The sequence below is a fragment of the Apodemus sylvaticus genome, chromosome 7, assembly GCF_947179515.1.
Source record: "Apodemus sylvaticus chromosome 7, mApoSyl1.1, whole genome shotgun sequence".
Taxonomy (NCBI): domain Eukaryota; kingdom Metazoa; phylum Chordata; class Mammalia; order Rodentia; family Muridae; genus Apodemus; species Apodemus sylvaticus.
The window spans coordinates 4,605,498-4,632,333 of record NC_067478.1 but is presented as its reverse complement, the minus strand read 5'-3'; the positions used below and the strand labels follow the sequence as shown (position 1 = coordinate 4,632,333).

General features: G+C 50.7%; 1 protein-coding gene across 8 annotated transcripts in view; it reads right to left on the bottom strand.

Annotated features, from left to right (window-relative positions):
- The window catches only part of Scn5a (sodium voltage-gated channel alpha subunit 5), an 83,032-nt gene that overhangs the window by 10,498 nt on the left and 45,698 nt on the right, over positions 1 to 26,836 (bottom strand). For 4 of the 8 annotated variants that reach the window (XM_052186986.1, XM_052186990.1, XM_052186988.1 and 1 more), the window contains exons 16-22: positions 26,271 to 26,720; positions 24,410 to 24,568; positions 21,661 to 21,781; positions 20,663 to 20,817; positions 8,294 to 8,467; positions 4,535 to 4,657; positions 2,049 to 2,330 (exon numbers count right to left, since the gene is read on the bottom strand). In XM_052186986.1, coding sequence (XP_052042946.1) covers positions 2,049 to 2,330; positions 4,535 to 4,657; positions 8,294 to 8,467; positions 20,663 to 20,817; positions 21,661 to 21,781; positions 24,410 to 24,568; positions 26,271 to 26,720 — 1,464 coding nt within the window. Of the gene's footprint in view, positions 1 to 2,048; positions 2,331 to 4,534; positions 4,658 to 8,293; positions 8,468 to 20,662; positions 20,818 to 21,660; positions 21,782 to 24,409; positions 24,572 to 26,270; positions 26,721 to 26,836 lie in introns of all 8 variants that reach the window. The other 4 variants (XM_052186984.1, XM_052186987.1, XM_052186983.1 and 1 more) reach the window with 2 other exon arrangements.

Below are 26,836 nucleotides of genomic sequence, written 5' to 3'. Positions count from 1 at the left end.
AACCTCCAGATGGGGTTTCTCTGTGTAGTCCTGTGTAGTCTCCTGGAATTCACTCTATAGACCAGGCTGGCTTTGATCTCAGAGAATCGCTCAGCGCCTGCCTCTGCCTCTTGAGTGCTGGGATTAAAGACAGGTGACAACACTACCTGGTTAAGTTCTTTTTTTTTAATATTTTACTAGAGATTTGTGTGTGTGTGCATGTGCATGTGTGTGTACATATATACCATACTGCATGTATAGAAGTCAGAAGATAACTTGCAGGAACTATTCTTTCCTGCCATGCGAGTCCTGGGACTTGAACTCAGGTCGTCAGGCTTGGCAGCAAGTGCCCTTGCTCCCTGAGCCATCTTGCTGGCTCCATTTCAGAGCTCTTAAGAAGCAGGCAGCTAGGTATGGGATGCCCACAAAGGCCCAGGTTTTGAGGCTCGGTTGTTTAAGAGATGGAGACGGGTGGACAGTCGGACTTTGGGTCATGAGACTGTTTTGCTGGGGAACATGGGGCTACAGCTCCTCCTTCCTTATTTCTTCTTGGCCACAAGGTGTAGCAGCTAGCCACACTGGCCATGAACGGCCTCACTACGCACCCAAAGCAAGGGGCCGGATGACCATAGAATGGCCGTCAAGTCCCTGTAACTGAAGCACGTGCTACAGTCATGGCACAGCTGGGCAGATGTGCAAGCTGTGTGAGCATCCAGTGCTGTGGGACTTTCAGCTGTAACGGGGGGCGGGGGGGAACACTGACTGCTGGAGACCACCTGAGGTTATGAGATACTTGTGACCGAATCCTTCCCAGGCCTGGAAGAGTGGGGGCTTCTGAGTCTGAAGGGAGGGGTTCCTTCTAAGCTCTGAGCCGAGGTCAGCCTCAGGCACAGACAGCTGGGATCTGGTCCCACCCTGTACTGTTGCAGGGGAGTCTGTGGTCTCTGCTAGGACTTAGGCAGAGAGGACATGGCACTGGATGCTAAAGGAGTTCCTGGGTGATGGCGTCCCGCTGAGCGTTCCTCTGAGACTAGAGACAGGTGCCTGAGCTTACAGTTGGAGAGAGAGCAAGAGAGACATTGCAGCTTTAGATATCAAGGATCTACGCGTTTCTGCAGTTGAGGTCAATGGTGGCTGATTAGTTTGAATATGGTGTGTGTGTGTGTGTGTAGATCAGAGGTCTTCTTCAATGGCTTTTCACATTATTTTATTACCTTCATGTGTCCGAGTGTGTACATGTCTGTTTACCATGCCATTTATGCAGACAGAGGTCAGAGGGCAACTTGCAGGAGTTGGCTCTCTCCTTCCACCCTGTGGGACCCAGGGATTGAACTCGGTCACTAGCCTTGGTGGCAGCTGCCTCACCAGACCCCTTTCTGGAGCTTGCTGGTCCGGCTAGACTGGCCAGCAAACCCCAGGGCTCGTCCTGCCTTTACCTCCCTAATGCTGTGTTTAGGGGCATGTGCCACTACACCTGGCTCATGATGCGGGTGTCCGGGATCTGAACCCCGACCCTCATGCCTGTGTGGCAAGCATGTTATTGACTGAGCCGTGCGGGTTGACTTTATGGCAGGCGTTATAACCACTGCACAATCCTGCCCGCAAAGTAAACGGACAACCGAGAGGATCCGCACATCAAAGACGGAAGCAGACACTCCTTTTGGGGGTGGGGTTCAAGGATTCTGGACCTTGCCGGTGGTAGGCAGGTGTTGGTATCCCCATCTTTTCAACAGCCTGAGACATTTTATAACAGGGCGGTGAGTCACAATCTCACCAGCACTTCAGGCTCTGGGCAGTAGCAGACTTTTGTTTGTATCTAGCCTGTGCCACCTGAAGAGGCTGACTGAGCTGGTGGCTGGGGAACTGGTCCTGTCTCATGCTGTCTTGCCCCGATGCCAGACATCCCGGATAATGTGTCCAGTCTAAAACTGAGAGTCTGTAGACTTTGCGCAGAGCCACTGCCCTGGGCCCTGTGAGCCCACTGCCCGCACCTGCCCACGCCAGGGCGAAGGGCGGATATCTGGAGCACCAATGGAGGGGGAGGGGGATGCCTGCTCATCAGTACTTACCACCTGCAGCAGGGCCAGGTACCCAGCCCCCACGTTGTCAAAGTTGACCTTCACCTTGGTCCAGTACAACTCTCCGGTCACATTGAAGGACTCACACTCGCTCTTGTTGTTCACGATGGTGTAGTTCAGAGGCAGGTCCCCCTCGGTCTGGTTGATGCACCTACCGAACTTCCCGGCGAAGAGGTTCACGCCCATGATGCTGAAGATGAGCCAGAAGATGAGGCAGACGAGGAGGACGTTCATGATGGAGGGGATGGCGCCCACCAGCGCGTTGACCACCACCTGGTGGGCGGAGAGGACACTTAGTTCTTGAGGTGGCCAAGGGCATAGGCCCTTTTCAAGACTTGGCTGTCGCTAAGTGGTGGCCACAGGTGGCTCTGGGGCTGAGGGTCTTCCAGTCACGAAGGCTAGAGCTCTGGTGTCAAGTGAGGGGAGTCAGAGAGAATCAAGGGCCTTTTTATCCTCACCCTAAACGCTGGGGTTACTCCAGAACACACTGGCCTTCTCCTCTGAGGCCCTCTTCTGCTTCTATCCACGATCGACAAAACACAACTTTCAAAAAATGGGGTCTCCACTCACTAGTCAAACCAAAGGCTTTAGGCCCTGGTCAGTCCTGCCTGTCCTTAATTCTCTGTGCCGAACTTCTGGTTTATTCCAGGGTTGCTGCTACAGGGGGTGGATGGTCCCCCTGAAGCATACCCAGGAGACCCATGTGCTGTCTGCTGTTGACCCTGAACCTCCTGACACATACATTTGGGGAACTCCGGGCCAAGCATGGGCCAAGCCTAGCTGGCCAGGAGCCAGGAAGCTGTCGATCACACAGGCTGGGGTGAAGCTGGGCAGATTCTGTTGTGGCACAGTGGGTCCGCTGTCAAGATAGGGGATGGCATTCTGAAGCAGACAGCACAGACCTGGAGCAGGTGGGAACTGTGCTCCCTAGTGCTCCCCAGGGCACCAAGCTTTCTGCAGAGTTTGCCCTTGGCTGCCACTGCAGCCAGCAGCCACATCAGAGGCACTCCTGACACCTGGCACCAGCATGTCCCTCTGGAATCAAGTGTCCTTGGCTCTCAAAAAGACATTTAGCTCTGGTCCCATTCCTCCCTTGTGGGTGGGAGTCCCTGCCAGGACTAAGCGGTCTCATTGGGGGTGCAGGAAAGGTTCAAAGCCATCACACGAACGATGAGCCATGTGGCAGTACTTGCTGAGGGGGTAGGACAGACACTGTTCTCTGAGGCCGTGAAGAACTGGGTATGTTAAAGCGCGCGCGCGCGCGCGCGCGCACACACACACACACACACACACAGACAGACACCCCCCCACACACACACCTTCTTTCTTTGTGTCTATCACAGTTAATTCCTTTTCAGTGCTGGGACAGGGTGTCAAACCCAGGGCCTTACCCACTGAGGCAAACGCTGGGCCAGAGACCCACTGTTTTTCTTGAGGACTTTAAAATCCGTCTCATCAAAATGGATGGAAATGGAAGATACGAAGCGAGGTAACCCAGGCTCAAAGAGACAGATGAGGTTTGTTCCCCTTGTATGTGGATCCAGCTCCCAATTTTTATATATGTGCATCTACGTGGGAGTGAGTGTGGGTGGAACTGGAAAGGGGCCATGGGAGTGGTGGGGGGGCTTTAAGGGAGAGGCATGGGGAGGGTAACAGACAAACATGATACAAAACTAGGAAGGGGACAGGAAGGGCTGGGGGCAGGGAGGTGGGATGTGGGGGAACCACGGGAGCTAAGTATATATATAAATGTCATGAAGAAATCTGTTACTCTGCATGCAAACTGAAATTATTATTTTAAAAAAGAAATAGGGTTGCAGAGACAGCCCAGCCGGTAACAGCCTGAGAACGTGAGTCTGGCCCCCTGAACTCAGGGAGGAAGGACAAAACCAATTCTGAAAACTCACCTTTTGATCTCCAATTGCATCCTGTGGCACATGAGCCCCTGTGCTTACAAGTATAACACACACACACACACACACACACACACACAAATACATTTTAAAAAAGATATTAAAAACTTGCTTTATATGCTTTCATACTTTGGTAAAATGTAGTAATACCCACAAATGACTAGGCGATCAAAAGGCATCTGCTAAGCCGTGAGCTTACACAAACTGTCACTGAAGGTGAGAGCACCGCCCACCACACGACACCTTCCCTGGCTCCCGCCACACTGCCCTTCACCATCACATAAGGACATGGGAAAGGCCGCCCGTGGCTGCCAGCAAGTGAGGGACTTCAGGCCAGCCTGCAGATCGGCACACAGCGCACTGAGCCCCTGTGGCAGAGCAGGGGAAGAGGGCCATGGTGCTCCTGTGAGTTCTCACCTCCTCTCTGAAGGTGAGGAAATGAAGAACCCTCCCTGGAGATTTTAGACCACACTCCTCGAAGTCAGCAAGGAGACCATCGAGATTCAGGCCAGGTCTCCTGTTCCCACCTCCTCCACTTGCTGGGATGGCAGAGGCCCCACTCACCCTCATGCCCTCGAATCGTGACAAGGCCCTCAGGGGTCGAAGTGCACGCAGTGTCCTCAGGGACTTGATGGGACCCATCTCCGCAAAGCCTAAGGTGTTGGCCACAAGGCTGACCAGCGAGACCTACGGAGAGGGGTAAGGTTGGAAACAGGGACAGCTCCGACACAGGCGGTAGGCTCCCGGGTCATCTTGTCGGGCTGGCCATGTTTTCTTTACCAGCCTGTGAACCGCTAGACCAGGCTTCCCAGAGCCTTGAAGGCCTGGGGTAAATCCTGACTAGAGGCCCTCTAGAGAGCTCAGTACATGTATGTCACAGCCACTAACCCCGTGACCTGGGATGTGTCATTTCTGTTCTGCCCAGTGTGGCTGAGCTGAGACAAAACCCAGGCCTCTATGTCAACCTTTGAGTTGGTCCCCTCCTCTCTCTGAAATGTCTATTTTGGGGGGAAGGAAGGGCAGTTCTGGGTTGCATACAAGCACCAGAGGGTCATGGGGGCATTTCCCTTAAGTTGAACTTTGTAACATTGACATCTTCTAAGGACCTAGGCAGGGTGGGTGACACAGGAGTGGACTTTCTGCTCCTCCCATCCTGTCCCCAGAACCCCCCCTTCTGTGGACTCCATCGTGCCAAGGGTCCGAGAGCTAAGGCCTGTACTTCTCTATCCTCTCGTGATCACGGTCTAGAAAAGGTCTCCTTCCTGGACCACTGCCCTTTACCCTGGTGCTGCGAGTGGGGAGGGTCGTGCACAGGAACCGAGATCCCAGAGCTCTCTCCCGAGGTGGGAAGCACCAGGTGGCCAAGGAGCATTGAGAAGACCTAGCTTAGCTTCCAGGCTGCTTTTCCTACCCCTGGAAGATTCTGGAAGGCAGAGTGACGGGTCAGGGCCCGCCTCCCCGAGGGTGGGGCAAGTCTTCGTGGGTCTGCCTGCCGCTCCACTCCGTAGCCACCTTTGGTATCTCCTCCTAGCAGATGCTTCTATGTCTGAATGTCTGGACTTCAGATCCCCCATCTCAGAGGAGGGCCACCCCATCCTTCGAGCTGTCCTGGCTGCAGTTTTGAAACCATCCCCACCTGCTCTGAGGCCACGCCTGACCCATCAGGATTCCCCGTTGGCCCGCCTTCAACACGGCTGTCTATGGAGATTCCTCGATGCCTCCGCCTCAGGCCAGGCTCCCCTCCCCTTGGCTTACTAATTGGAGCCTCCTCACCCTGCTCCAGAGTCCATTCACGCTTCTCCCTTGCCCGCAGAGTACGGGGCCCTTTAAGAGCAAAAGCCAGCGTGTAGCCTCCTCAGATGCCTCTCCTTTTCTGACTGAACCCAGGGCCTCACACATGCTAAGCTGACACTCTGCCCCAAGCCTTCCCTTTCCTTTTTGATTTGGAAGCAGGGTCTCATTGAGTTACCCACCTGGCCTTGAACTTGCAATCTTCCTACCTCAGCTCAAGTATGCATAGTACAGGACTGACTAACCTCCCTTTTCATCCTAAATAAGAGTCCTTGCCTTTGCAAAGGCCCATGTGCCTTTTTCTCCTCCTGTTCCCTCTGCCCAGCCACTCTGGGGTGGTCTTTCAAACGTGCCAGGCACAGTGCTCGCTCAGAAGGTTCTGATAAGCCCTTAGGAGTAAACCCTCAGTTCTGCCCAAGTCAGCTCAGCGGCCCACTCCAGCCATTATTGGAAGTGCGCCTTGAGTCATCCCTCCACCACGAGCTCTGGTTCCGAGACTTCTAATAGCTGCCTCTCCCGGGGTTCTCCATGCCAATTCACCCTCACACTTAATGCCAAACTGGCCCCTTTCCCCACACCCCTTGCCTCTCCTTTTTGAGACAAGATTTTGTTATGTAGTCTTGTTTAGCCCGGGACTCATAGCAATCCTACTGCCTCAGTCTCCTAAGTGCTGGAATTATAGTCTGTACTTTCTTTTTCTTTCTTTTCTTTTCTTTTTTTTTTTTTTTTGGTTTTTTGGATTTGCTTTTTTCAAGACAGGGTTTCTCTGTATAGCCCTGGCTGTCCTGGAACTCACTCTGTAGACCAGGCTGGCCTCGAACTCAGAAATCCGCCTGTCTCTGCCTCCCAGAGTGCTGGGATTACAGGCGTGGGCCACCACCGCCCGGCTTAGGCTGTACTTTCATACCCAGCTAATGTATGCGCTTATTTGTTTGTTTATTTAAAACCATCTTTTACATTTATTTATCTAATGTGTGTGCACATGTATAATGCTGTATGTTTAGAGACCAGAGGATCACGTGGAAGAGCTGGTTCTTTCCTCCCATCACGTAAGTTCAAGGGATGGAGCTCAGGTTGTCAAGCTAGGCAGCAAACGCCTTTACCCGCTGTGCCATCTTGACAGCCCTAACTGGCTTAGTTCTATTTGCTTTATTGTTTGCTGTCACTTGTGTCTAGGTGGGCTTAGACTCTTAAACAATAGTCCTTGAACATGGGCCTGGGACTGCGTGGAGTCCTGGAATCACCTGAGGCCTAGGACTGCAGGCGACCTGGGAGCACCTGAGGCTGAGACCACCTCTCTTAGGAGGATGGCGAGTGTTGCTTGATCTGGAATGGCGGCAGGAGGGTCATCTCCTTCTCCGCAGGGTTCTTCCTGTTTTAGCCTGGAAGCACTGTCGATCCCCCTCGGTCCTGGGTCCCCAGGATTTGAGTCAGTGGGCTTCCCAAGAAATCCTTAGCCTTCCCCAGACTGAGTATCTATCCCTCAGCAGGCCCAGCGTCCCAAGAAAGCATCAGGAGTAGCAGGCCAGGGGTCCCCGAGGCAGCTTTGGGAGGATCCTAGGCCCGACTTTGGCCTCTTAACAGAGCCTTCACCTCAGGGCTGAGAAAGCCGGGCCAGGCTGCACCCACCCCAGCCCGCTGCCGCACACACAGGGTTCTCGTGTCCAGGCGGGGCAATAGAAAAAGCTTAGGCTGGAGCCCAGGCACCTGGCCCCACGTATTCTCCATCCCACTGGGTCTCCAAATGTAGAGACACCGTGGTTTGCTCTCCCTCCCTCGGTGTGGCCTCAGTTGGGTTTTCCCTAGGACTACTGGGGCTGAGTCTCTGCCAATGAGTCAGCCCTGCTGGTGTGTAAGCCCCAGGGCCAAGCCCATTCTGGAGCTCTGGCTGCAGATCCTGATGGCCACTCTTTGCTGCAGAGTCCGCCCCACAGCTGCGCACGCACTTGGGCTCCTGAGCCCCTCTTCCTTCAGAGAGTAGATTCACGGATGCTCCTCTTCTCTGAGCACTGTCTCTTCCCAGCTGGGTCTGCCCTCCCCTACTTTACCTCCAGGGCCCACACTCATCCTGAGTCTCTGGAGTCCCGGAAGCTCAGGGACTTCCCTGTGACTGAGTCTCGGAGTACACGCTCGCTTCTTGCACTGCACTTGGCATCCTGGGGCACAGCTGGTAGACAGGGTCCTCAGGGTTCAATCCAGACATGCCTGTTCACCTCCTCCCTCTGGCCGTCCTGACAGCATGCCCAGCCATTGCTCCTGTCCCAGGACCCTGCCTGAACACAGCTCTGTTCTCTGACTGTCTCCCACAGATCCTGCTCTGAGGCAGGCTTCTGCTCTCAGCTGCCCTCTTCCTCCCTGACCCGAGGTCCAGGCTTCCGCCTCCCGCCTTCCTTCTGCTCACCTGCCCCACAACCCAGCCAAGCACCCCCAATCCCACCTGGTGATTCTGCCTGGCCCCTGGATGGTGATTCTTTCCATCCCTTGCACTGCCAAGAGCCCCCACCTCTTGGGTCCCTTCGCGTGACCACTCACGTCCACAATCAGGAAGTCGAGCCAGCACCAGGCGTTGGTGAAGTACTTCTTGAAGCCGTAGGCCACCCACTTGAGCAGCATCTCCAACACAAAGACGTAGGTGAACATCTTGTCGGCGTACTCCAGCAGAACCTTGATGGTCTTCCTCTCCTCCAGGTAGATGTCCTCGAAGGCCTGTGGGCAAGGCAGATGGAGGGCTAAGAGCCCAGATAACTGCCAAGCAGCTCACCCCGCAGGGGCACAAGTCCCAGCAGTGGCTGCTGCTCAGGAGGGAGGAAACTGAGACCAGACACCCGTGAAGGAGGTGTGGCTCCTCCCCTTCAACCATAGACCGGTCAGGAGAGTGTCCTCGCTGTAGGTGGCTAGCTGGGCAGTGCGCTCCCCCGCACCACACCAAACAGCAAGCATTAGTTCCAGGCTAGCGTGCTGATAAGATCCCTTTCCTGCCTGAGCTTGGTTGTGTGGGCCTGTAATCCCAACTGAGGCTGAGGCAGGGATACCAGGGAGGCCAGCCTTAGCTGCAGAGAGACAGGGGGAGGGAAAGAGGAGGGAGACAAGGGGGCAGGAGAAAGAGCTATCAAGGCTCAGTGGGGAACTTTGTGAGAGCCGGCCTCAAAAATAAATAGTAAGTAAATGAGCGCTGGCTTGTAACCCTGTAGTCAGCCCTTCCCGAGCATGCACAACGCTCCTGGTTTTGATTCCTGGCACAGCAGAAATAAAAGTAGATCATGTGAATTAAATAAACAAATAGGATGCAGAAAACAGTTAATTAGGCTTTCTGAGCATGCCCATTTAAACCAGAGAGAGGGACCAGGCGCGCAGCTCACCGCTTTCCGCTGCGCACAGTGCGCAAACCTCCTCTGGCTTCCCCTCCATTTCGAATTTAATCTACTTATCTTGTATATTTACCATATTCCATGGGGATTTATATCCGACTCCATTCTAACAAAGACTAAGGTGCCCTTATAACAAACACACTTAATAAACAAAAACCCAGCAACACTTGATCCAAAGCAGAATTTTCTTTCTTTTTAAATACAGATATTCCAACATTCCCTCAAGCCAGGCGGTGGTGGTGCACACCTTTAATCCCACCACTCTGGGAGGCAGAGGCAGGCAGATTTCTGAGTTTGAGGCCAGCCTAATCTATAACGTGAGTTCCAGGACAGCCAGGGCTACACAGAGAAACCCTGTCTCGAAACAACAACAACAACAACAACCAAAAATGAAAAACAATATTCTCACAACAGCTCCATGGCACTTATTATTTTTAATTAGTTGATTTACTTATTTCTTGTTTTGAGACAGGGTCTCACTGTATAGGCCTGGCTAGCCTGAAACTCTCTCTGTAAACCAGGCAGGCATTGACACAGAGATCCACCTGCTTCTGCCTCCCAACTGCTGGGATTAAAGGTGCACCACCATGCCCAGCTAAAGTAGAATTTTCATCAAGCTCAGACATTCAGGACAGAGAGGCTCTCCTCAGGATTCCTCAGGATCTAGAAGTCAAACATGTAGCCTCGGCCAGGAGGCCCTGTCTTGCAGGGCTGAGGCTCTGGGACCACCTGTCACAGTGCAGTAAAGACGAGAAAAGTCCCCTCCCCCCTCACTGCTGCTGGCACCGGGGCATCCCCTGAGCCACCAGGAAGTGGCTGGGGCTTCCGGCCGCCCTTCCTCCCTTGCTCTACTCCTCTCCAGCCAGAGCGCTCTGAGGCTCCCTGTCTAGGCAACATGTCACCGGGGATCCTGGGGAGCTGCGTCCTCTGTCACCCCCGGGCCCCTGTCTGACTTCAGGGCCTCTGCTATGATCCAGGGATGAGTACAGCATGCAGTGCCTGGGGACACACAGCTGAGGCCTTGGTATGGCTAATTGGGCCTGTGTGGGCAGCCAGGCAGTACAATCCAGGCCCTCAGATGGACTTGGGAACCTTCAAAATAAAAGGAGATCCACTTATGTCTACTTATGTTTATGTCTTTATTTTTGCTGAAATAAAGAAAAAAAAGTGTGTGTCTTATGAATCAAACAAGGCCTGAGGATATAGAACAGTAAGACCATGCATAAAGCACTGGGTTCAAGTTCCAGAGCCCTACATAAGTTCACACACACACACACACACACACACACACACACACACACACACCCCACACACAAAACCCCAGAAATGGTCAAAATTGGAATTCCCAATTTCATGAACATACCAGAACAGGCACTAACATTCAGACGCCATTTGTGAGAGTTCATGTATGTGCATGTGTGCACACACATACTCAGAGTGTGGTTTTATAGGCCATGTCAAACATTTGCTTTGAAATTACTTTAAAAAAAAAATATCTTTTAATCATGTGTTTATGTGTATGTGCGTGTAAGTGCAATGCCCACTGAGGCCAGAAGATGGCGTCAGATCTCTTGGAGCTGGAGTTACTGCTGGTTGTGAGACATGAGAACCAAACTCTACAAGAAAAGGAAAAGCTGGGTATAACCCCAGAACTTGGGTTGCCTGAGACAGGAGGCTTACCAAACGAAGAAGGGGCTACAGGGTGAGATCCTGTCTCAAAAACCAGCCAACTGGGTGGAGCAAGATGGCTCAGAGGGAATAAGCGATTGAGATCCTCGGGAGCTGTGAGACGGATCACTCTGCAAGCTCTCCACGGAATGTGCACACACAAACCCATGCAGTGAATTTTTAAAATAATCCTTTAAAAAGCAAAAAACAAAACCCTAAGGAACCAAATAAGAAAACCAAAGAAGTTACTTTTTCCATCATAGTAATTTCCAGCAAAGGTTCTGAACCTCTTTGTTCACTAACTCGAATATATTAATGCCCTAATGCCCGGCAGTCTTTTCAGAGGTTGTAAGTCTACCAGGAGCAACACTGAAGTCAACAATGTGTCTATTTGTTGAGGGTGCAATTCTAGGTTCCTGATGTCAGAACAAAGGTGTGGTCTGGGGACAGACTGTGAACAAGACCAGAAGAGATCAGCTGGCACTCCATCCACAGAGTACTCTATTCTGGTCTGCCGTGTGCCTCTACGTCTTGTTTGCTATGCTAAACGGGCATTACCACATATCTAATATAGTGATATCACTGGTTATAATGTTCGCTTAGCATAATCTTTGGTATTGTGCTAAGAAAGCCATCACCTGGGAGCTGGAGAGATGGTTCAGTGGTTAAGAGTATTGGCTGCACTTTCAGAGAACCTGGGTTCGATTCCCAGCACCCGCATGGTGGTCTGTAATCACAGTTCCATGGGATCTGACACCCGCTTCTGGTCTCATGCATACATGCAAGCAAAACAACCAAACACTGAAAAGAAACCCGTTTTTAAAAAGTCCTCATCTATTCTAAGACCAGAAAAAAGAATTCTCTCCTTTCCTCTTTTATAAAAGTTTGGTGGTTTATATTATGATTTCAAAAAAAAAACCTAATATATATTTGGTAAAGAGTAAATATGTATTTTAATAAAATTTTCTCAGTGGTTTGTCAACTGCTCCAACATTTTATTAAAAAGTCCACATAAAATCCACTAATCAGAAGTCAGTCTCACTGTGTGTGACATTTCTCTATTTACGCAGATCTACCCCTCGCCTTTCTGGTGTTAGTTTTTGTGTTCCTCTCGGTGCTGGGATGGAACCTAGGGCCTGACCTGTTTCTAGACAAGCAGTCTGTCACCGAGCCCCTCTGTTGTTCCTCAGATGCTGTCTGTTCTACTGACCTTTTTGGTTAGTTTGTTTTGTTTTGGGTGATTAAGATAAATTTTTAGTGATATTTTATCAAATTCATTCAAAATCACTATTAGAATGTAGTAATATTTCATTTTTGTTTTTAAAGTGTTACTTTTATTTATTTGTGAGGTGGAGATATGGGCATGCCACAGCCCATAGTGTTGAGGCCAGGGGAAAACTGTGGGGCCCTGGTTGTTTCCTTCGGCCACATGGGCCAGGATTAGGAGGGGGAGGGGGGGAGGGGAGGGAGGGGCAGTAACTTAGGCCCTCAGGCTTGGGGGCAAACAGCTTTCTTTCTTTAACTGAGCCCTCACCCCAAATTAACTGTTTGCCAACTGCTCAAGAGCCTTCCTACCTCAGACCACAGCGTGGAGTCTGTCTTATTTCACTCCGTGCAAGAAGACTTTATTCTTACTTAACAGACCTATCCTTCATTTTTTGTTCTGTTACCAGTAATATTTTTTTGGTGTCGTTTTTAACAACGGGAAAAGAAGAAAGAGCAGAGAAGTATTACATCTTCCAACCACACAAAACAGCATCAGCAGCAGCAGCTCTTTGTATCTTATTTCACCCTTGGCCATGGCTTGTCTTTTGTTTGTTTTAATATGAGCAATTTCAAACTCCTTTCTTCTTTTCATTTAAAAAGTTGAATTAAAAGGTTGCTTGTGTGACCCGGGCGTGAGGTGTGTGTAACATGTGTGTGGAAGTCAGAGGGCGAGTCTGTGGAGCGGCTCTCCTGTCTGCCTTCTGATTGGCTCCAGAATTGAATCCAGGCCTCAGGGTTGCACGGCAATCACTTCATCCACTGAGTTACCTCCTTTGCCCATGTAGTATTTTTAGAGGGATTCATCTTTTCCCTCTGTGACTGTATTATCCACAAATAAATACTCTTATTAATTTCGATTTTTTTCCTTGACATGTTAGGAAGTGAATTCAGGATACGGCCTCAGCCCCCATCTGATTATGATTACCTTTTATTTGATGTGTATGAGTGTTTGCTTGCATGTGTGTCTATGGATGACATGCATGCTTTGCACCCTCAGCATAGGGTCTCCCGGAACCAGAGTTATAGATGGGTGAGAGCCATCATATAAAGGCTGAAAATCAAACCCAGGTCCTCAGGAAGAGTAGCAAATGCTCTTAACCAGTGAACCATCTCTCCAGCCCCTCTCTAAAAATTATTTTATTTTTATGTGTATGGGAGTTTTGCCTGCCTGCATGTCTGTACACCATGTGCATGCAGTACCCTCAAAGTCCAGAAGAGAGCGCTGGATCCCCTGGAACTGGAGCTGCCCTGTGTTTGCTGGGAATTGAACTCAGGACCTCTGGAAAAGCAGTCAGTGCTCTTGACCTCTGAGCTGTCTCTCCAGACCTGCTTTTTTGTGTGTGTGTGCATACCATGCACACACATATTTGGGTGTGTGCATGCTAATGTGTGTGAACAGTTAGTTCATGCCTGTGGAGGTCAGCCAGGCAACCCGGTGTCAGTTCTCACCTTGCGTCTAATCTGAGACAGGGTTTCTAATTCGCTTTGCTGCAGCAGCCAGGTGGCCCAAGAGCCGCAGGGGTCCTCCTGCTTCCACCTCCCCATCTTGCTCAATGCTGGGATTATAGATGTGTGCCAACACATCAGCTTCACATAGTGGGAGGGTTTGAACTCAGGCCCCGGCTCTAGTGGGGCAAGCTCAACCCTGCCCACCCTCCCCATCTCCCTGCCTGATTTTAAATCCTTGCTCTCTTTCCTTCTCTCTCTCTCTCTCTCTCTCTCTCTCTCTCTCCTCCCTCCCTCCCTCCCTCCCTCCCTCCCTCCCTCCCTCCCTCCCTCCCTCCCTCCCTCCCTCCCTCCCTCCTTTCTTTCTTTCTTTCTTTCTTTCTTTCTTTCTTTCTTTCTTTCTTTCTTTCTTTCTTTCTTTCTTTCTTTCTTTCTTTCTTTCTTTCTTTCTTTCTTTCTTTCTTTCTTTCTTTCTTTCCTGAGACAGGGCCTTACTACCTTACTGGCTTGGAACTTGCTCTGTAGATCAGGCTGGCCTCAAACTCGGAGCTCAACCTGCCTCTGCCTCCTGAATGCTGGGATCAAAGGTGTGTACCACCATTGCCTGGCCTCAATTCTTCCTTTTACAGTCATCGATTTTCCTTTCATATACCTAACTAATCATCCTGGTAAGTACTTAAAGGTTATTATTAGATATCGATTAACAGCTAGAGAGCAGTTAAATGATTCTTTCCATATTCTTAACTTTAATGAAAATGTTTCAAGTGATTTATCTCTAATGAGGGCAGAAGCTGAGTTTTTCAGTAAACTAAGGAAATGTTTTATTTCTTTTGTTGTTGGGTTTTATTCCCTCGATTAAATAATTGTGTGTTATCTGTTTTCTATATTTTTCTATATTTCTACAAAAATAGATTCTGGGACATAATACCCTTTTGACATCTTAGAATATACATGTGTTATACCTACTCTTTAAAATCTATTACTGAATCCCCCTTGCATTTTACCAGATGCTTGCACCACTATTTCTGAGTATGTAGTCTGAGGATTGAAAACCGGCATGTGTTCTTTCCAATATTCTTGAAGGTGATGACACCAGATTTAGTTTTAACAGGTATATGTGCTTCTCATTTTTTGAGACATTAGAATATTGTTAGGTTTTACTTTTTCTTAAATATTTATTTTTATTTTACATATATGAGTATTTTGCCTCTGTGTGTGTGTATGTATGTATGTATGTATGTATGTATGTATGTATGTATGTTTTTCATGTGTGCAGTGCCCAAGGAGGCCAGCAGAGGGCATCAGATCCCTTGAAACGTATTACAGATGGTGACCTGTGGTCATGTGGGTGCTGGGAACTGAACTTAGATTCTCTACCTAGAGCAATGAGCACGAGCACACCCCTTAGGCCTTTTCTTAGGCTCCTTCCTTCCTTCCTTCCTTCTTTCCTTCTTTCCTTCCTTCCTTCCTTCCTTCCTTCTTTCCTTCCTTCCTTCTTCTTCTTCTTCTTCTTCTTCTTCTTCTTCTTCTTCTTCTTCTTCTTCTTCTTCTTCTTCTTCTTCTTCTTCTTCTCTCTCTCTCTCTCTCTCTCTCACTCTCTCTCTCTCTCTCTTTGTGTGTAAAGGTGTCCACAAAGGCCAGAAAAGGGCATCAGATCTCTGGAGTCACATGAACTTGTGAGCTGCCCAGTATGTGTGCTGGGAACCCAGCTCTGGTCCAACACAGGAGCACTACATGCTCTTAGCCACTGGGCTATCTCTCTAGCCTCCACATTAGAATATTTTACATGGCATGAAATTATTTTCTTCTCTCAGATTCTGAGAGACTCCATTCTGGGAAACATGGGAAATTAGATTAGCTAGACCATATTTTCAAGGGATTAGCTATAGAATTTTATGCCGAATGGCTATTTACTTTCCAATTCACTAATCTATATTTATTTCATTAACCTCATCCCTTGGTTTGCTCAGGATTGTCTTGTCCTTACATTTATAATTTCTAAACAATTTTATTAATTGACTGACAATTGAGTGGGAGAGGGGTTGGTGAGTGCATCCTCTGGCGTGTGTGGAGGTCACCTGGCATGTGTGTGGAGGTCACCCGGCGTGTGTGTGGAGGTCACCCGGCGTGTGTGGAGGTCACCCGGCGTGTGTGGAGGTCACCTGGCATGTGTAGAGTCACCTGGCGTGTGTGGAGGTCACCCGGCGTGTGTAGAGTCACCTGGCGTGTGTGGAGAGTCACCTGGCGTGTGTGGAGGTCACCTGGCGTGTGTAGAGTCACCCGGCGTGTGTGTGGAGGTCACCCGGCGTGTGTGGAGGTCACCCGGCGTGTGTGGAGGTCACCCGGCGTGTGTGGAGTCACCTGGCGTGTGTGGAGGTCACTCGGCGTGTGTAGAGTCACCTGGCGTGTGTGGAGGTCACCCGGCGTGTGTAGAGTCACCTGGCGTGTGTGGAGAGTCACCTGGCGTGTGTGGAGGTCACCTGGCGTGTGTAGAGTCACCTGGCGTGTGTGGAGGTCACCTGGTGTGTGTGGAGGTCACTCGGCGTGTGTAGAGTCACCTGGCGTGTGTGGAGGTCACCCAGCATGTGTGGAGGTCACCTGGCGTGTGTCAATCCTATAGAGTTGCTTCTCTTCTCCCTTCTTTACTTGGGCTTCTGGGGAAGGAACTCCGGTTGCTAGGTTTCTGTGGCAGGGCCCTTCATCTGCTGAGCTATGGCTCTGACCTTGTATTTCTAATTCCTTCAATTAAACAATTTGATTGGTCACTCAAAAACTCTTGGGAAAAAAAACCCCAAACCTTGCCAATAGGATTCAGTAACAAACTTAAAATAATATTATACCTATATCCTAAAACGTCAGAACTAAACAAAGAGTTTTAAAACATACAATTATCTCAACAGTTGTGAAAATACTAGCAAAACAAATCTGATAAAAATAGAAAAATTCTTAATCTGTTCTTTTCATTTACTGATAAAAATGTATCTCTATAAATTGCCCTCTGATTACAGCACTGGCTGCACCACACACACACACACACACACACACACACACACGAGTCTCAGTGTGTTCTATCCAAGTTTTTCCCCAATCAGTTTTTTTCTCTATGTACGTACATATGTATGTATGCATGTATGTGTGCATGTGTATATATATGTATGTGTATGTATGTACATGTGTGTATGCATGCATGTGTATGTACATGTGTGCATACATATGTGTATATGTGTTCGTGTGTGCACGTGTATGTCTGTGCACACGTGTACATTTGTGTATATGCACACATGTGTATGTATGTATGCATGTGTGTGCATGTACAAGTGTGTATGTATGTACATGTGCAGATATATGAATGTTCGTATGTGTGAATGTGTATGTATATACATATGTATATGTCTGTCTGTCTATCTATCTATCTATCTATCTATCTATCTATCTATCTATCTCTGTACTAGGGATCAAAGCAAACCTTGCATAGCCCAGGCAAAGCATCCCTGGCCTCTACTTTGGTATTTATAGCAGCTTCTCTATCTGTAGAACTGTTTTAACAGTGGTGCTCATTTCCCAGGGCTCCTGTGATAATTAACTGAAATTAATATTTATGAAATACTTAAAACAGTGCCTCATATGCAGTTGTACTTCAGTGTTGATTACTTTTTTTTCTTCCCCTGTCTTTCGCTGTCTTGCTCTTTCTACTTGATCTGTCACAAACCCACCACAGGGAAGATTCGATACCAGCACACTTGATTGCCTTTTTTTCCCCTATTTTTCCTCTAGTAGTGTTTTTCTTTAGGTTTAAATGCTATGCAATCCCAAGTAATAATTATAATATATTTTAATTTTTAAAAAATTAATGTATTTATTTTTATGTGTATGGCTGTTTTACCTGTGTGTCTGTGTAACATGTGTTTGCCTGGTGCACACGGAGGCCAGAAGAGGGCAGCATGTTCCCTGAGATTGGAGTTACAGGCAGTTGTGAGCTCCCACGTGGGTACACAGAATCAAACTCAGGTCCTCTGGAAGAGCAGCCAGTGCTCTTAACTGCTGAGCCACCTCTTTACCTCCAATATTGCATTTCTAGATGCATTTTACTTTTAATTACATGTATGTATGTGGGGTATATGCCTGTGGATGCATGTGGATGTATGTATGTGGGGTATATGCATGTGGATGCGTGTGGATGTATGTATGTGGGGTATATGCATGTGGATGCATGTGGATGTATGTATGTGGGGTATATGCATGTGGATGTATGTATGTGGGGTATATGCATGTGGATGCATGTATGTGGGGTATATGCATGTGGATGCAGGTATCCATAGAGGCTAGAGCTGTTGAGTCCTCTAAAGCTGGAGTTACAGGCAGCTGTGAGCCACACCATGTTTGTGGGGACATGAACCCCTCTGTAAGAGCAGTGTGTGCTCTTAACTGCCGGGCCATCTTTCCAGCCCCAGTAGCTGTACTTTAACTGTAGGTTGGGGCCTTCATTGTCTTATCTGAAGTTTTTTACTTTGAATTAAACATTGTTTAATATTAATACACCAACAAAAATGCCCTGACTTCCGTTGACATGCCTGTTAATGGGAGAGAAGGTAATTGGTTCTGAGAGAAGAAAATAATTTCATCGTTAGTCAAAATATTTTAATGTGGAGGCTGGAGAATTACAAGCATGCTTTTGCAGAGGACTAAGGTCTGGTTCCCAGCACCCACACTGGGCAGCTCACCACCACATGTGACTCCAGGAAACTCTGACAACCCCTTCTGGCCTCCACTGACTCCTGCACACGGGTGTAGAAAGACACACACAGAGGTACACAGACACATATGTACACATGCATGTACACAGACACATATGTACACATGCATGTACACAGACATATATACCACACATAGACATACACACACACACACACACACACACACACACACCTGGCCACATCTGTGAGTGTGTTTCCAGATAAGATTAACTGGGCAGTTACTCTCCTCACTCTTAAGTGAGTGGAGTCATTCACGTAGGTTGGGGGAGGGGAGAAGAAAAAGCAGGACAAGGGCCCAAAGCCACCTCTCTCTGCTTCTGGACCAGCCCAGATGTGGGTAAGCAGCCTGTGCTCCAGCCAATGCCTTCCCAGATGTGATGGACTGACTGTGCGCGCTCACTGTGTGACCCCCAAAGCAGGCCTCCCTTAAGGTGCTTTTGATCAAGTATCAAGGAGAAAAGTATAAAACACACATCCCTAAGGCAAAGAAATATGATTTGAAAAAAAAATTTTTGAGACAGGGTTTCTCTGTATAGCCCTGGCTGTCCTGGAACTCACTCTGTAGACCAGGCTGGCCTCAAACCCAGAAATCCGCCCGCCTCTGCCTCCTAAAGTGCTGGGATTACAGGCGTGTGCCACCACCGCCCGCCCAGCTGATTTGAAACTTTTTGAGAGCTGATATGACACCAAAAATTCCAGATATGAGCATTCATGAAATTTGGGTTTAGGCTGCTCAACTGGTAATTTTATGCAAATAGTCTCAAATTCCCAAACCCCTAAGGTCAGAAACACTTCTACACCCAAGCATTTTAGATAAAGGAATTCAACCAGCTTTTTTTTTTTTTTAAATATTTCTGAGTCACTTTCTTGCACATGGCTGATAATTCTTTCAAGATCAGAGTCCTTTCCCTTTTAAAAAGTGAATTTTATCCAGTTACATTTATTATTAAAATACACTTGATCTTGCTTAGTTATATAATTTTCTGTTTTCTACACTTCCTCTGTTTCTTAATTCTTTTTTTTAAGATCTCTGTTTTCTCAAATTTCCCCCCTCAGCACTTTGGAAGGGATCTGCTTTCTGTTAAACAAGTCTATAACTTTAAACAACACATGCAGACTCCTTTTCTCCCAGTATATCATTGACGTGGTTTTTTAGCAACAGTGCTTGGCTGACTACCCTGATTAGATTCACCAGATACTTGCCAAAACTCCTCCTCGCTTATGCCAGCCTGAGATCCCCCCACCCCCGCACAGCCCAGACTAAATGGCTCTGGCTGCCCTTGTTTGTGGCTGTTTAAAAACAAAACTTGTTAACATATTGTCAAATCATACTTCTCTGCAGCCTGCGGAGACTTGGCTCTGGCTGCAGATGGTAAAACAGCAGGCCGGCTGCAAGTCATGGCTCCAGGCCCGCTCTAAAGCAGGGAGGGGCTCGCACAGTGCTCCCTCTCCTCCCCGCACAGTGCTCCCTCTCCTCCCGTTGCCAACAACACACATGCCTGCCCCTCACTTCCTCTGTGTTACTCCCTGTTCACTGGCACCGCCCTCAACCATCGGGGCTAGCCCGTCTTTGCAGAAGGCCTACAGGCCCAGAGCTGGTGTTTGCACGCCGGATGGGAATTCTCTGGAGGGTCTCACTGCTCCTCCTTGGCTGTCCTCCACCGTGAGCCTCCATGCTTACTCTAGGGAGTCCTCCCTAGCCACCCCTCCTCCACTTGACCTCACCACTCATGAGTCCTCCCTTCCATTCCCACTCTGTTTCTACCTCGCACTGATCTTTGAGCCCTCAAACCTGTAGGATCTGGGTTCCCGGAGTAGAGTGGAAGACCCTGAGGCCAGAAACACGGAGAGCTTAGAAAAGACCATAAATGAACGGAAGGTTAAGGCCACTTCTGCCTGTGTTCACGCACCAGGCCCGGGGCTTTTGAACAGTGCGGATAAATTACTGGTGTTTCCATAGAAGCTGATGCACCCACAGAATGTGCCAACGCATGAGCTATGTGGCTCAGCCTGTGGCCCACATGGAAGGCATGGGTGGTGCGGAGCTGCTGTGCCCAATCAGTCATGGCTGCCCTTTAATGGCCTGGCAGCACGTCTGATGCAGAGGGCAGGTGGATGAGCTCCAATGTGGGAGGCTGGAGAGCCAGAGAAAATAATTTGCCTTTCGCGGAGCAAGGCAGTGGGCTGGACACAGGGTAGGGGCCAGCCCCGCTGCTGTGCATGTTGGATTTCTGAGCCTGCTCTGCTCCAAGGACACCCCCCTCCCCTGCACGGGGCGCACATCCACATCCACGGAGGTGCCGCCCACTTTCTGACCAGGCACTCTAGCTGCTGATGTCTCCCTCCTCTTCCTTTCCTCTTGCGCCCTCCCTGCCCCGCCCTGCATCCCCAGGAGGTACCAGCGCTCCACTGCTGAGGAGGATCATGAAGATGATGAAGGTCTCGAACCAGCTGTGCTCCACGATGCGGTAGCAGGTCTTGCGCAGTCTCCACCAGACCTTCCCCGGGGCCTGCGTCGTGTCTACTGTGCAGCAGGGGCAACGCCTGACGCAGCCTGCGGGGCAGGGAGGGCGACAGGCCCGTGAGCACTGGTCTGACGGCAGAGGGCTGACTGTTTGAGGGGATGACCAAAAGGTTGGGATGACAGGCACACGGTGCGGGGTCAGAGTGTGGGCGCTCTCCATAGAGCCACACAGTCAGCGAAGGAACGTTTTGTGAGGATGCTGGCTGGACTGAGCAGGGGGCGGGCTGGGGATGGCATGGGTGCCAGCCTGTTCCCCTTGGGAAATGAACTCTGGAAATACTTATCTTCCATGATTTACTCCCTTGGGAATGGTGGATCCCTAAGTGACTGGCATGTGTTATAAAACTGCAGCTATGTCCAAATGCACCCATTGACAAAGGTGTGGATGGCCAGGCGGTGGTGGCGCACGCCTGTAATCCCAGCACTCTGGGAGGCAGAGGCAGGCGGATTTCTGAGTTCGAGGCCAGCCTGGTCTACAGAGTGAGTTCCAGGACAGCCAGGGCTACACAGAGAAACCCTGTCTCGAAAAAACAAAAAAAACAAAACAAAAAAAGACAAAGGTGTGGATGTCAGTCACCTAGATGGCCGCATACTACAGCCACATGGGTAGACGGGAATGACTCCATGTGCAGGGCGTGGCAGACCTGGGTTCCACTGGCTCACACATGCCTGCCCCGCCACAAGTAGGGGGCTGTCATCCCTTAGTGACATTGTCCAGCCCTGTGCCTTGGGCAGACCCACTATGATCCACATTACAGGTGAATAATAAAGGGAAGCAGACTCCAGCTCAGGGCGAGGCATGGCACGGCCCAGGTGCTGAGGAACTCTCGGGTCTCATGTACCCTCTGGGTGTGGCTGAGAGCTTCCCAGTACCTTCAGTAAAGCAGTCCTCTGGGTCCTTGACGTCCTCACCAAGGTCTGGGATTTGCTCCAGGAGGTCAGCGGTGTTGGTCATGTCAGCGGTGCTACCCTCCGAGTAACTGTCCTCGGGGGTCTGTGGGGGAGGGGAGGGATGGCGTGAGCTGAGGACCAGCCTCAGGCTCCAGCCTAGCATCTGGGGGAAGCCTAGGGTGAGTCCAGATGGCTCCCTCTTTGAACACCCATGACTCTGAGGTGGAGGTGACCCAATGCCTACCTCAGAGACACTTAGGGAGGGTGGAGCAGAGGCTGAGCTTCAGGGCTTCTGGCCCTGTGGCTCTGGTATGTGGGGTTTAAGGCCGGGGTATGTGGGAGTGAGGAGGTTTGGGAGAATACATCTAGCTTGGACAAGACAAACAAAGTGTGTGTGTATGGGGGGACTATGGGGTCATACGGTACGCAGACACATCCAGAAGAGAATCAAAACCAAGACACGGATGCACAGCCAAGACACAGACACACAGCAGCAGCTCAGACATGCAGAGAACATGCCAGCAGCAGACTGTTTCCCACTCAGCTCACACAGGTGTTAGAATGGGGCAGAGAAAGTGCTGGAACCTTTCCTCCCTGGCCCTAGACCTTGATAACTTGGATCCCAGGGAGGCGCCAGTCAGGTCAGCGGTTTTCAACCTTGGGGTTGCAACCCCTTTGGCAAACCTCTATCTCCCCAGATACGATCAATAACAGTAGCAAAATTGTAGTTATGAAATAACGACGGAATGATTTTACGGTTGGGGGTCACCACGACATGAGAAACTGTATCAAAGGGTCGCAGCATCAGGGAGGTTGAGGACCACTGCTGTAGGAAGGTCATCTGGGAGCCTGTGAGTGTCTGTGCCCTGTGGCTGTGGGTAGTGCCATGTGCCTGGAACTAGGTAGAGCACCCTGTCCTACCACCTGTCCTACCACCGTGAAACCTTAGCAGGCCCCTCCTCCAGAACAGTTCAGCCAGTGAACTGCCCCCTGGGTGGTCACCTCAGGCCTTAATGCGGGACAGCACAGGGGTCGGGCTTGATGCTCTGTAGCTGCCCACTAGCACACGCTGACGTCTACTTCAGCAAACCAACTCTTGACCTCGCTCTAGCTCCTCCGAATCTGCTTCTCTTGTGTCCTTCCTGGCCTCTCTAGGGAGAACCATTCCTACAAGTCATTTTCACAGAGGTCCCTATCACTACCTCTGCTTATGGGGAACAGAACTTAGAGGAGTCAGGAGCCTCGGTAGTCCTGTCTCACTCCCCTCTCAGCTGGCTGCCGAGGCCAGCCTGTTTGACTGAATGGTGGGGCCTGGCCCTGTGACTCCTGCCGCCTTCTTTCTCCCTTCCTGGGATGAATCCCCTTGCCCGCATCTGTACCTCCTGTTTCTCCTCACTTCTGAGGTTTGTGGGTTCAGGGACTAGGTCTCAGGGGAGGGACAGGCTGCTTGGAGTGGCCAGAGGGGTGGGGCTCTGTCTCCTGGCCCACAACTCTGACACTGGTTATTCCAGCTGAGCGAGGCCCAGAGGGCTGTCAGGGTTCTCAGGATCCTACTACAGGAAGGAGGAGGCTCCTTCCCTCTCCCTCTTCCCTTTCTCTCTGAGACAGGAATTCACTGCAGCTGATGTTGACCTCAAACTCCCGATCTTCTGGGATTGCAACCGTAACCGATGCCCCCAGTTTCTGCAGTGCGAGGGATGGAGCCCAGGGCTTTGCGCAGTAGGCAGGCACACCGCCCACCCAGCTCCAGGCCCGGCCTGGAAGAAGTCCTTTCCCTGGGAACACCGCAGCATTTCTCTCGCCTCCTCTCCCGGGACCACAAACATCCGAAGGGAAGAAGTCATAAAGCTCACACTTCCTCCTGAGGCTTGGGATCCCCCATGTTCCTACTCCACGCCAGATGTTAGGCCATCCAGGAAGAAAGCTGACCCGCACCGTGAGGATAGTCACCAGGGCCATGATGGCGGGACATCCTAGGGCCTGTCTTACAGGAAAAGTCACAAGCACTGGGCTGAGGAGAGAGGTCACCCGGCACTCTCTGAGCATGCGGCCTCCTTTCCACACGCTTGAAGCAAGTGAGGTTGAACAGCGTGGTTGGCTGCCCCTTGGCTTGGGGGCTTAAAACTCAGATATGCAGAGGAGCCAGGCAGGGTCGCACATGCGATCGGGCAGGTGGCATTGCAGCAAAGCAGAGAGCTCCAGGCAGAAGCCATGGTTCCCTCCTGCCTACAGCACAGCCACCATCCCAAGTTTATACGAGAAACAAGAAATGTGGGTTTTTCTTTAAACACAAAAGCTCCCAAGTGTGTGGCAATTAACTCAAAGTAAAGTCTTTCTGTGGCCACAGTCAATCCTGACGACAGGCGGAGATGCCTCCTCCCCTCTTTTTAATTTTTTGCAGGGAAGACAGGGAAGAGGCATCAGCTGACAGATGTGGTGAGGACTGTTCTGAAGATCATTCAAGTCCTCTTTGGATACGGAGAGTTACAGGACAAACGCTTGCCAACGGCACAAGAACACACGGGCAAAGCGTGAGGAGAAGGGTGAACACGCAGAAGGACTGGCTATGTCCGGCCTCAGAGACCTGACCTGGGGTAGGAACCATCTCTCCCTGTCAGGACACTGGGTTCCCACCCTCCTCTCTGTGACATATCTCCATGCTGTCTGTGACACACGTGTGCTGCGGCCCTCACAGCCTGGCCCTGGCCCCAGCAGCAGAACCCACCGTTACCTCACCACACCCCGGGGCCCGGGGCTCCGCTTCCCGCTCTTGCTGCCAGTCTGCCTGAGACGTACTGGCCTCAGCTTCAGAGGACGTGGTCTCTGACACCTGGCTCCAGGCCCTGGGTTCCTGGGGGGGGTTGTGGCCACCAGACACAACTTGGGATTCCTGCTGAAAAGACCCCATGAGCAGAGCCCAAACACAAGGGCAGAGGGTCTCCAGGGCCCTGCCCTGTGGACTGTAGCCCTGCCCACTGCTTCCTGGCCTCTTCATGAACCTCTGTCTACCAAGGACCCCTTCATCTGCTGACTTGGGTCAGTAAGTGAGAGATTCCAGGTGAGTATGGGCAAAGGGCCGGTAGCCAAAGCTCAGCATATTTAAGAGTACCTGAAAGGGTGCATGTGGACCACGATGCCCATCCTATGAATGCTACCAACGCCCATCCTATGAATACTATCAACGCTACTCAGAAGGAAGAAGAATGTGCTGATTTCTCAAGTTCTGGAGATACTGCAGTTAGTCTGCACTGATTCCCTCAACACACACACGCGCGCGCGCGCGCACACACACACACACACACACACATACACATGCACACATATACATACTCACATATGCACACATACATGTACACACATACATATACACTCACACATACATATACACTCACACATACACACATGCAATGTGCACATACACTCACACACATGCAACCCACACATACACACATATGCACACACACATATACACATGCATACACATACACACACGCAAGCACACTCACATGCACACAAATATGCCCACACATACACGTACACTCACACTCACACATGCATACACACAATGCACACATACACACATATGCACGCACACATGCATATACACATGCACATACACACAAGCACACTCACATGCACACATACACACATATGCACACACATGCATGTACACATGCACACACATACACACACGCATACACATACACACACACATGCGCATGCACACACACACACACACACACACACACACACACCTTTGTACTGGTCCCAGGGGAAGGAGAAAAGGAGGAACATTCAGAATCCAACTCCCATCTCCTGTGCAGGAGACACTGGAAGCTGTGGTCCTATAACCTCGCCCTTCCTCCCTCCTTCCCTCAGCTGCCCCTCCCTCCCTCCACTGTTAGAGTCCTACAACTTGAGTAAAAGGGCCAAGGCTGCACTGAGAGGCCAACTGAGGCAGGAGGAGGCAAACCGCGGACCCGGGCCTAGCTGCTGCCACTTGAGGAAGCAGCCAGGAAGGGCCACCAGCATGGAGGGGAACTGCTTATGCCTGACCGAGGGACCCAAGGAGCTGCCTGGAGCCCAGTCCAGGTCAGGGAAAACCTGAGGGGCAGACACTCTGCTTTGGCCAGACCCCAGTCCAAAGTGTTAAAAATAACAGGTTGAGAGATAAGATAGTGGTGTCTCCGACACCTCCATCTCAGGGATACTTATTTTTAAATCTCAGAATTAGTTTCAGGCATGGGAGGAGGGGAGGAGATGGCTGTGAGGTCGCCAAACCGTAGCCCTCTCTCACTGGGATATCTGTCTCTGCTTGTCCTGGTGCCGGACAGTGGGCAGAGCTGGGGGAGGGGGTGGAGGTATTCATCAAGAATGCTTAGCCACGCCTCATGCTCCCTGTCTGTTAGGTTAGCCTGGGAGGAATACTAATTATCAGGATAAACGGACAGGCTGGAGCTGGCACCCTTCTGAGGGGCCATCTGCTGGGAGCTCCTCTTCCCCTGTGCTGAGGTAGTCTGGCTGAGGCTAGGGCTGCGCTCTGGACTCCGTACAAGCAGGTGGCTGTCCAGTCAGGTGGGGCGATGGCTGACCTGTTTGCTGGACTCGTCCTCCGTGCCAAGGCTGTTCCCTTCATCTTCCTCCTGGTCGTCAGTGTCTGACTCGGCCACTGCGATGGGAACACACACCGGCTCCGTCTCCCCAGGGGCGCCCTGGCCCGGTCGCTTGTCTTCCTCGAACCGTGTTTCCTTGCGGGCTGGGGGTGCCTTCTCCACCTCTGGGGGTGGTGGGGACCTGGGGGCGGTGATACAGCTGGGCAGCTGGCTGTGGGTGGCGAGGGCCTCGGGTTTCTTCGGTCGCTGCCGCCGCCGCTGCAGGAGCCCGCAGCAGAAGTCCCAGGTGGTCCGCTTGACAGAGCGCAGGCCCCTCTGGATGCGAGCCAGGGCCAGCTGCAGGTTGTTCATCTCCCCGTCCTCGTCGGGGGCCGTGAGGTTGTCTGCGCTGAAGGAGCTGAGCAGCAAGGCCAAGAAGAGATTCAGGACCTGTTGAAGCAATGGGCCAAGTTCACCCAGGCACTGCTGGGCTCTGGAGGGGAAACTGAGGCCCTAAAAGACTTGAATACTCCTGATGGCAAACAGCTCAGGAGCACAGAGCCCAG